At 37.3% G+C, this 11337-nt stretch overlaps 1 protein-coding gene across 1 annotated transcript; it reads left to right on the top strand.

Annotated features, from left to right (window-relative positions):
* The first annotated feature begins 2393 nt into the window (after positions 1-2393).
* Positions 2394-5346, top strand: LOC149175563 (exocyst complex component SEC15B-like). The gene has a single exon (XM_089419714.1). The coding sequence runs from the start codon at positions 2639-2641 to the stop codon at positions 5000-5002; it is 2364 nt and encodes a 787-aa protein (XP_089275840.1). The 5' UTR covers positions 2394-2638; the 3' UTR covers positions 5003-5346.
* Positions 5347-11337: the final 5991 nt, after the last annotated feature.

Here is an 11337-nt window from a genome sequence, read left to right on the forward strand (position 1 = left end):
GGCGGCTATGGTGAAACCCTAGCCGCTCAATCTTTGCTCTATTTTCATGGATTTTATGTAGATCTCTTTTGCAGATCGTTCAATGGTGAATCCTTGTGATTTGGCAATTTTTTTTTTCTCCTTTTGCAGGTTTAATGGATTTTGGTTGCGACTGCCCGATTTGCATATATGTATCTCTAAGACATGGAAGCCCCTTTTGACATACGAGTTGAATATTTACACTATGGCATGAGGTTTCTTCACTATGGTTTTGAAAATATTGAAGACAAGAAGGCTATCTGTGAAGTTGGGCCATGGTTTTGGGGGAGCGTTGGCCTTTGCATGCAACCCTGGTCTCCCACTTTTGATCTAGTAATGATATCACTACAACCCCAGTTTGGTTAAGACTGCCAAACCTTCCCTTGCATTTATGGAATCACAAATTGATTTCCTCCATTAGGAACACACTAGGAAAATTCTATCATAGTTGTCCTGAAGCATTTTTTTTTTCAAGGCTACTTATGCTCGCATTTGTTTGGAGATGGACTTCAGCAAGGGTTTTCCCACAAACATTAATTTGATGGCTCCAAACTATGTTTGGGTCCAAAAACTCGACTATGAAAATATCTCATTTCGGTATAGAGCATGCTATGAAATGAGGCATGTAATTAAAAACTACCTAAATTGTCCTCATAATAGCAAAGATCAGAAAAAATTCCGAAGGCCCAATTGGTGGGAAGGTGCACAAGGTGTCATTATATGATATTCAAATAACTTCAAGGCAAGAAAGAATAAGAAGATAAGAAGGAAGCAAATTCAGTCAAAGAAACCGCAGTCGCGACAACAAAATCTAAGAAGGAAAATTCACTTGCCAATGTGGATCCTTCCGTTTCCAGTAAGGATTCCTTGAATGCAATGTTAGTAGAGAAGCAACAAAGCCTTGTGGAAAATGGATTACCTCCGGAAACCACAAGGAATCTTGTTGAAGATGAAACTTCTTGGGCATATCAAACATACAAGAAAGATTTCAAGAAAATTACTGTGCAGTTGCCAAAGAATAACTCGCCAAAATTTGCAGAAAATGTGGGTTGGATTCAAGTTGGGAAGAAAGAGAAAAAAATTTCTCTAAGAAAAACAAGAAGTCATTCTAAATCAAAATAAAAATATAGTGAAAAATGGAATGTAAATGTGTCTGTATTTTGGGGTTTTTTTGGAAAATATTTACTTGGAAAGGGACTAAAGTATTTGTGTCATAGGGAACTCATTTGAGGATTTGGGTCTAGCCTATTGCTCAATCTCAAACCCGTAAGGAAGATTGGAATATGTAAAAGTTCTAACCTTGTAGTCCAAATTCTTTTAATACAAATCTCTAAACATCTCTTTTTTTTTTTTTCAAAAAAAGATTGATAATTTGACAAATATTTAGAAAATTAAATAAAATGTGAGTATAAAATGAACAATTAAAAAACAAGTACTTCTCATATTCAACCTTCTTAATGTCTCAAATATAACAATCTCTTTCATTCCATAGTATTTTGAGAATTACAACCACTTTCATTATAAAACTCATAAAAAAATATTTTTATCATTGCCATGTTTATTTTCTTTTTAAATATATCTCTACTTTACCTTTATCTCTATTATTAATATAAAAATAAAATACAGCACATTAAATATCTTTTTTAAAACCTAATATACTTTTTCTTTTTAAATTTTAAATTATTTTTATAATATAAATATTCTTTTATACAACAATAACCATTCCACCTTGTTTGATAAAAGTGGTACACCATAATATCTTAATTTTAATATATTTTAAATTTTTTGTGGCCAATGGTGCCTTTTTTAACACAATGGTTAAATGTATATTTGTGGTCAGATCACTTTCACTCAGTTTATCCTATTGCAATCATGGTAAGGATAATCTTTATTACAAAATTTCACATGAAATGAAATTGTCCTTCTTAATATTTTAGATTAACAATAAATATATATTTAATTATTAATAGTATGTTTTCCTATTTCATTTTTATTATTTTTAAAATTTAAAATAGATTTTAAATTTACCAACATTTATGTTATTATATTAATTTTTAAAAATTTATTTTTACTAAAATTAAGTGGACACGGTAAGCCAACTGTCCAATTTGGGTAGTACTTTGGATAGCTAAAATGTTCATGCGTTAACTAAATTTGAAGAAAACATTGTCCTGGATTGTCAGACGACATATTAGAAAGCCAAAAAGTCGGCCAAAGTTGGTGGTTCAACTTGGCAAAGTTTCGAGTTACCACTCGTTTTTTTCAAACACCACGGGGTTTGACTGACACACGCAACCAACCAAAATGAGAGAAAGCCAGCCACGCGTGATCAGCCAAAACCATTAATTCGGCCATTTACTCTGCCATGATCAATTGCACAGCTTTTCCTTCGTGGGTCCGTTTTATATTCATAACCCTCATCTGATTGCAAATCATATTCATCAAATCCCCTTGGATTCTGCGCTCAGGACAGCAAGAACGGAAGCTGTATTTTCGACTCATGTACAAAAGGGCAAGTGCCCATTTTTGGTCGAAGGCTCTGAGTTTTACATTTCTCATTACGTTTCTTCGGATTGGGTAGCAAGTGTTCTGGGCAGAATTCCCTAGAATTCAACCAGGAATGATGCAGTCTAAGGCAAGGAGAAGGGTAGCCCCTGTGGAGAATGGGGACGAGGAAAATCTAGCAGTGGCTTCGGCCATCGGAAATGGCGAGGATTTGGGTCCCCTGATCAGAAGAGTTTTCGAGGTGGGTAAGCCTGAATCACTTCTCCACCAGCTCCGTTATTTTGCCAGGAAGAAGGAAGTTGAGATTGAGGATGTGTGTAAATTACACTACCAGGACTTCATTCATGCAGTAGATGAGCTTAGAGGGTTGTTGACAGATGCAGACATGCTAAAGAATTCTCTGTCTGCTGTCAATTCTGAGCTGCTGGAGGTGGGAAATCCTTTGTTAGCCAAACTTGAAGAGTACATAGAAGCTGAGGGGGTGAAGAAGAATATATCAGAGGCAATGCAGGGGATGCAATTGTGTGCAAAGGTAATGGAGTTATGTGCAAAGGCAAACAGGCATGTTGTGGAGAATAATTATTACTTGGTGTTGAAGACCTTGGATGTGATTGAGAGGGATTACTTGGAGAAGATTCCCGCTTTGGCTTTGAAACATATGGTGGGGAGGCAGATTCCTGCAATGAGAGTTCATGTTGAGAAGAGGGTTACTAAGGAGTTTAATGATTGGCTTGTGCAGATCAGACCTATATCCAGAGAGATTGGGCAGTTGGCTATAGGTCAGGCTTCTTCGGCACGACAGCGAGAGGAGGATTTGAGGAGGAGGCAAAGGGAGGCAGAGGAACAGAGCAGGGTGAGTTTAAGGGACTGCGTGTATAGTTTGGAGTTAGAGGAAACAGATGACAGGGAGTCCTTCTTGAAGTTTGATCTAACTCCTGTGTACAGGGCATACCATATCAATACATGCCTTGGAATGCAAGAGCAATTCAAGGAGTATTATTATCAGAATCGGAAGCTGCAGCTCAGTTCTGATTTTCAGATCACTTCTGCACAGCCTTTTCTTGAGGGTCACCAGATGTTTTTTGCGCAGATTGCCGGGTTCTTCATCGTGGAGGAGCGGGTTCAGCGTATGGGAGGAGGGCTGATCTCCAGGCCCAAGGTTGAGGATATTTGGGATACTGCTGTGAATAAGATGTGTTCAGTTTTGGAGGATCAGTTCTCTAGGATGCAGACTGCAAACCATCTTCTTCTCATCAAGGATTATGTGAGTCTTCTTGGAGTGACCTTGAGAAGGTATGGTTACCAGGTTGATGCCCTTCTTGATGTTTTAAATAGAAATAGGGACAAATACCATGAGCTTCTGCTCAATGATTGTAGGAAACAGATTAATGATGTTCTTGCAAATGACAAAAGTGATCAGATGGTGATGAAGAAAGAGTATGAGTACAATATGAATGTTTTGGCATTTCATATTCAGACCTCAGATAGCATGCCTGCTTTTCCTTACATTGCCCCATTTTCTTCTGCGGTTCCAGATTGCTGTCGAATTGTGAGATCATTTATCGAGGATTCGGTGAGCTACATGTCCTATGGGGCTCACAGGGACTTTTATGTTGTGGTTAAGAAGTATCTTGATAAACTACTGACAGATGTTTTGAACGAGGCTTTGCTTAAATTGATCCGAAATTCGACATTTGGGGTGTCTCAAGCCATGCAGATTGCTGCGAACATGACAGTTTTGGAACGTGCCTGTGAATTTTTCACAAGGCATGCAGCCCAACTTTGTGGCATTCCAATACGCTTGGCTGAACGATCTCATTCCCAATCTGTGTTGAAGAGTGCACAAGATGCCGCTCAGGAAACCATGCTGAAGCTTGTTAAATCTAAGGTAGAAGAGTTCATGCTTCTTACTGATAATATCAATTGGGCGGCTGATGAATTCCCACCAAATGGGAATGTGTTCATAAATGAGTTGATTATATACTTGGAGACACTTGTTTCCACAGCACGACAAATTTTACCTTCGCAGATTTTGGATAATGTGATCAGGAGTGTTCTGAAGCACATATCAGATTGCATTGTAGCCACATTTCTCAGTGATAACGTCAAGCGGTTCAATACCGATGCTGTTATGGGAATTGAGATTGATTTGAAACTGCTAGAATCTTTTGCAGATACTCAATTTCATGACAGTGGCTTGGATGAGCTTGAAGGTGCAACAGATCCAAAAAAGTCTTTGTTAGAGGCAAGGCAGTTGGTTAATCTTTTATTAAACAACCATCCAGAGAATTTCATGAATCCTGTTATAAGGGAGAAGCATTATAGTTCTTTGGATTACAGAAAGGTGGTCATGATTTCTGAGAAATACAGGGATTCATCTGACAGACTCTTTGGAACCTTTGGTACGCGAACTTTGAAGCAAAATCCAAAGAAAAAATCACTTGAGACATTGATAAAGAGACTGAGAGAGTTGAGTTGATGTAATGATGACAATGTTTTATTTATGGAGTTGGAAAATCATCATTTTGTAGGGTTAATAACCTTGTCTAATAATCATTACTGGAAGAGAGGCCATTGCCTCAATTCTTCTTCTTTCTAAGTTCCCCATCCTATTGTTTTGTAGTTACCATCAATAGTCACAGCTGATGTTCTGGTAAAATATTCCTCCTCGAGAACAATGGATATTTATGGATATTTATAACAAATTCTTGTGAAGTGTTGAGGATGGAGAACATTGTACATCAAGATGGGGCTCCATTCATGTATTATCACACTTGCAATGTAAGCCTTTCAGGCCCATGTATTCATGATTTTTTCTTTTTATTGTAGAAAATATATTTTAAACAGCTAGGACAGCATTTGAAATTCTCAAATTCTCTTCCTTTTTTGGTTCAAGCATGTCAGCATTTTTAAATACATGTGAATGAATCTGGACCCCAAGAAATACACATGTTGACCCAGAAAGTCTTGTGGTTTTCTTTATGTTCTTTTGTGTTTACATGCTGCTCTGTTCTCTTTTTCTCTTCCAGTATAAAGGACTTACATTCCCAGTCTGTTTTGTTTTGTCTTCTATATCTTTTACTCTATTTCCGATTTAATAAGCTGTACAATATCAATAGCAGCTCAGAAGGTAGGCCGGCAGGCAGTGCAGACTCCAAATATCACAGAGGTTCTATCAACCTATATTGTGAGTTATCTGGTGCATTATACCTGTCGACTATCAGAAAACAGTAGCTCGAATCCTATTATGTAACATGGAGCTGGCTTTTGTTCCTTTTGATTCAAAAGTTTCAAATTCAACTTGCCATAAGATCTTATCTAATTATTTATTAACCTACATGTTTGAACGAATTTCTTTTTTCATAAATTGTTTAATCCTTTGTATGGAAATTTGAAGTGCCTAACACTGATTGGGATGCTTAAGACAAATGTATACGTGATAGTTCTCGTTTCAGAAACTTTGTATGCCTATTGTACCACCCATTTCATGATAGCCTTATATTCAGTGATATCTAGTGTGTTATTGTTTTATTCAATGTGATTCATATCAAGTATATTCTCTTTTTACTCATCCAGAGGTGACGATTTTGATTGAATGCAAGATCTAAAAATAATTGTTTATAATTATAGTTTTAATTCTGATAATTTTAGGATTTTGTCTCTAAACTTGTAATTTACCACAGGGTCCTCTACTGAATTTACGTAGATCTATTTGTTGCCTACTTGTTTATTGATCCATGTAAATCGTGGTGGATCCACAAATTCTGTAGAAAGATCCCCTAGAAAGAGCCAGGAGCCAGCTGCTTGTAGATTCCATAGATCAGATTAAGAAGTATTCTGTGTTGCTCAATAAAAGGAAATGGGTACCAACAAGAGACATAGATACAGGCATATCTCATGGAGGTGAAACTGGAGAGGGTAAAAAGTAAGGGAATTTTACATATATTCAGATTTTGAGATTTGGATATCTGTTCCTACACTCTAGCTGTTTTAATTTGTGCCTAATTCCATTCCTCGTAGGTGCACTATTCAGTGGATTCTGCAGGTGCCTTGATAAATTAGGGCATGCAATGGGTCTGTATTAAATTCATTGAAAGGTGGCAAAATCATAAATTTAAACTTGCTTTATTTTAGATTCTAATTATTTTTACTATCCACAAGAACCAGTAATGACTAAGGCCTTTTAAAATGGAAGCCTGTTTATGTTCTTTTCTCTTTTTTCTTTCTGAGGGAAGAAATCAGCCTCCCTTTCAGCCTAAGGGCTAGAGTGAGGTTGCTGATACCAGGCCAGCCTACAAGTATACTCACTTAAGGGTTCACAAGGCATAACAATATTCATAAGCATGAAGCCATTTTTCTTTCTGAGGAAAGAAATCAGCCTCCCTTTCAGCCTAAGGGCTAGAGTGAGGTTGCTGATACCAGGCCAGCCTACAAGTATACTCACTTAAGGGTTCACAAGGCATAAAGCACAATAGAACAATATTCATAAGCATGAAGCCATTACAACAATGCTCATCACGTCACTAGCGGGGATTTGAACCTGGGTGGGGAAGATAACAGCCATTCCACCCAACCACCTGAGATAACCCCAATTGACAGTTTATTTTCTTTCTTCTTATTACAAATAGTAAATTTTTTCAGATACTGCTTACATATGGTCTTGTTGCATTGCAGTTTAGTTTATTTTAATATCTTTGTTACTGTTGGACAGTACACAGATCCATCTCTCTATCTCCTGAATTACTAGAATCAAGGATTCTTTTTTAGCATGAGAGAATCTAGCTCAATTCTGCTTTCAATTTTCTAGTTCATTGGATTACTAACCTACTCTGTGCAGGGTTTTGACGCTTGGATATATAACCTGAAAATGCAAAAATCATGAGCAATTCCTAGGACTCTAGGAGATTAAGGCCCTAGTTTCTTTGATTGCAATTGTCTCAATGGGGCCAGAAAATGTAATGTGGGAGTTATATGAGTCTATTTGAATTTTGATATAATGATCCCGACGACTACAAACCACAACTGAAGTTGAAACCACTAGGCCAGCCCCTCATTTAGTCATCACTGCTGTGTTTTTAAATATAATTTTGTCACTACACTCCTGATTTTTATCTTAACAAAGAATTACACTTTTTCTGAGTTACACCTCACCCCCACATTGATTTGTTCGGTTGTCACACTTTTTCTGAGTTACACCTCACCCCCACATTGATTTGTTCGGTTGTCATTTCCAAAGTAATGCTATGCAATATGTTGCGAGGAATTTAAATTGGAATTGTTAGTCGACAATAGTTGGCCTATCTAAAGCTAAGGACCGGTGTTAATATGCGTGTAGAGTGTGAGTCTATCGGAGTAGCAAAAACGGAATTGTTAGTCGACAATAGTTGGCCTATCTAAAGGTAAGGACCGATGTGTTAATATGCGTGTAGAGTGTGAGTTTATCGGAGTAGCAAAAAGTTCAGGCTTTCCTTTATCAAATGAACTTTCAATATAGAGTGATTATGTATCAATCAATTTTTAAAAGTGGGACATCATCAAATTTGTGAGAATACTATCGATCACATTGCAGGAACTGCAGAGAAAGAGACACTCTTTTTATTGTATCAATTTATGTACTTCCCTTGGTATGCAATCTACTTCTTTTGTCTACAGGATGAAGTTAACATTGGGCAGTCTTGTAGACACTCTCCGTTATTGAAATGGGCTTCAATTTTGTGTGTTGTTTTAAATTTTAATGAATGATTTTGCATCCATTACATTCACATAAAACTTTTAACATATTCATATGCAAATACAGAAAAACTGTAAATGATGCCAATTAATTTGATGATCAATTTCATAGTCATCATCTTCCAACTTGGAGTTTTTTGAGCCTTTATTGAAAACACTGGAAAATATCTGAAGAAATCTGTCTGCTAAATTTATCTGAACTAAAATTCTGGAACCCACTTGAGAGTGTTACGGGATTAGCACGAGATATACCAATATGGCAAAATGGCAGATGATCCATAGTATACCAGGATACAAAACTGATGAAATTTAAGTCAGATCTAAAACATTGCATAAGTCTTGCTAGTATCCTTTCTTAATTAATTAAAATGTTAATCTATTCAACTTGCGTTTCAGAATGGATTACAGGTTGATCCACTGTATGCCTCCTTCCCATGGCTGCCAGGGATCTATAATTGGATGATTGCAACTGAATTAATTAATTACTTGTCACATTAGTAACTGCACTCATCATTGTTACAACAGTTCCATTGTGATGTGTTTTGGGCTCAAATTCGGGCTCTGATACCACCTTAATGTATTGAACCCTATTTCATCTCTGTTTCTATTCAAGCATTAGGATCTCACACAATAACTAGCCCTTAGGATTTGCATTTAAACTTCGTCCAAACGTAACACTAATGGCAAAATGTGTCAACGATGACTCAATTATCCTTTTTCCTACAAGTAACCAATAGTCAACTCCTATACATTTGGGTGCAAAATCAGATCACATTCCAATTCTTTCTCAATCCCCAGTAGAGCTTCCTGAGACTCTCAACTGGTAAAATCTCCATTCGAATTTGGTTCTCTGTGACACTTAATTAGAATTCACAACTCAGGCATGCCATTGTTCCATTCAGTATAGAATTTGATTTATCACATGCATAGTGTACACTAAATAGTTTGCATGCACTATATCAAAACGGAAAGTGACTAGACTTTTTGCAACAAATGCAATGAACATAGTATTACTCAACTCGTGAGAAGACAAACTGACTTTAAGTCTCAACTCTATTCCTAAACTATGATTTTGAACCTCACTTAAGAAGGTTATAGATAAGCATGAGCTGCGCTCTTGTTTTGGTGTTGGAACAAATCCTATATCTCTGTTTTATTTGGACAACGGACTTGTATGAAACAAGTAGTGTCTTTCTTAAGAATCAATGTTCTCTAGTAAGTCATTTCACCGTATTTTGCAGGCATACAATTTCTTGATAAATTCAAGCCATCTGCATGGCGCACTTAATCTCTGCTATTAGTGCTTCTATTGGCTTCTGTCTTACCACTGCTAACTTTGGGTGAATTGAATCTGTCTCTAGTTATGTTGCTTTTTAAAGTCTGGTACAACAAAATTTAGCACTCCTACATGATGTAAAGTTCCCAAAGGGGCTAGTTTTGTGCACTCAGGAAGGGTATCCACTGTTGTTACAATAATTCGGCATCACACTTCTGGTTGGTTTTTCTCCAACTCAATGGGGGCTTCTCTGAAGATAGGACTGCTTAGGCTATAGAGTGGAGGCTCAACGTGATTTTGTGAAGAGTTAACCTAAGCAAAACCACTGGTTGTAGTATGAAGGTAGAAACCCTTAAACCAAGTGCCTAAGCACGCCTTGAACAAATGGAGTGATATATATATATATATATATATAGATATGGTGTTGAAAAATCAATAGGGTTACAATCGAAGTGATTTATCTTTGACTTTGATAACTGTTTGTGATATTCTTTTACTTTTCCTTATTATTAGCTTCTTCTCTTATTATTATGTTTTTTTTACCATCAAATAACCAAAAACACGAATATCAATAGTACACAAGAACACAAGATGTAAGCCGTTAGCTAGGGCCAAAACCTCTCTTAGAGAGGAAAACCCACAAAAATCTCTTCTCTTCTTATAGATTCTTCAAATGACGAATTCTAAGACCTTTGGACCAGGACCAAGACCGTTCCAAGACCAAGTCAAACCTTCTTAAGGATGTGCTTCTTCCTACTAAGTCAAAATCTCTTCCAAATGCACAACTTTGATTCCCAGCTACAAACTTCGACCCTCACTGCAGATCTGAAATTTTTGGCCTCTTGCAAGTTTGCAACAAGCTGCGATTTCGCACGTGGACAAATTAAGGCTTTTTAGGCTTCCTCATTCCTTCGCTTGGGCTGCTTCTTCTTCAAAGGATTGTAGGTGATCAAGATGACCACCTTTCCTTGGATTTCGTACTTTTTATTCTTTAGAAACTTCGACCTTGTAGCTGCAAAAACCCTAGCCTTTTTCGCACATGTGAGAGGTAGAGAGAGAAAAAATCGAAATTTTAGTCTTCTTCTTTCTTCTAGTCCTTCGCTTATCCTTTTGCTTCTTGTTCTTGCTTCCTTGATGAAATGAGTGAGTGAATGTCCAAATGAGGTTGAATGGTATCTTATATATAGGCTTTGAGGGAGGACAAATAGCCCTAATTAGGCCAACTTCTTCATTGCTAGGCTGAGTTGGTCTTGGAAGGGTATTTTGACACTTCTGACTCAAAATAATTTTTTTTTACTTGTTACAAATTGCCTTATAGGGTTTAATACATATGACAATGACTTCTTGACTCTATGACAAAATGATCCGAATTGGATCCTTGAAAATTTCAGAGTTTCCTATGACTGTTCCAAATTATGGCAGACTTCAAAATCTTGTAAACAATGAGTTATCAGGAAGGACCTCTGGACAGTGGAAGTTTGTAGCCAGCACGGAACAAAGAGGACCCTCGGTCAAAGCGCGTTGACCGTTGGCCCATGGAGACCGCACAGTGGCACAAACTAGCAAATAGGGAGTCCAGATCAGAAAACAGAGGCCATTTCTAATGCGCGATTTGCGCATCACAGGGTAAAAACCTCAGAGAAGGAAAAGCCTCGGCACCTGGTCATGTGAAGAACAGGGAAAACCGTGGGAAAAACACTAAAACTGACAGGTGGGTCCCGCGCTCCAAAACCGGCGGAATATCAGAGGCATTTCGGGTGGTAAGCGGGTTTGGCCGAAGACCCAGTGATTCCATATATTGAATGACG

The sequence above is a fragment of the Pinus tabuliformis genome, chromosome 4_1 (genome assembly GCF_031772625.1).
Source record: "Pinus tabuliformis cultivar Carrire ecotype Pingquan chromosome 4_1, CPIR1, whole genome shotgun sequence".
Classification (NCBI taxonomy): domain Eukaryota; kingdom Viridiplantae; phylum Streptophyta; class Pinopsida; order Pinales; family Pinaceae; genus Pinus; species Pinus tabuliformis.

Bases quoted from the DNA above. Each gene is read 5' to 3' on its own strand.
- LOC149175563 (XM_089419714.1), top strand. From the start codon at position 2,639: ATGATGCAGTCTAAGGCAAGGAGAAGGGTAGCCCCTGTGGAGAATGGG.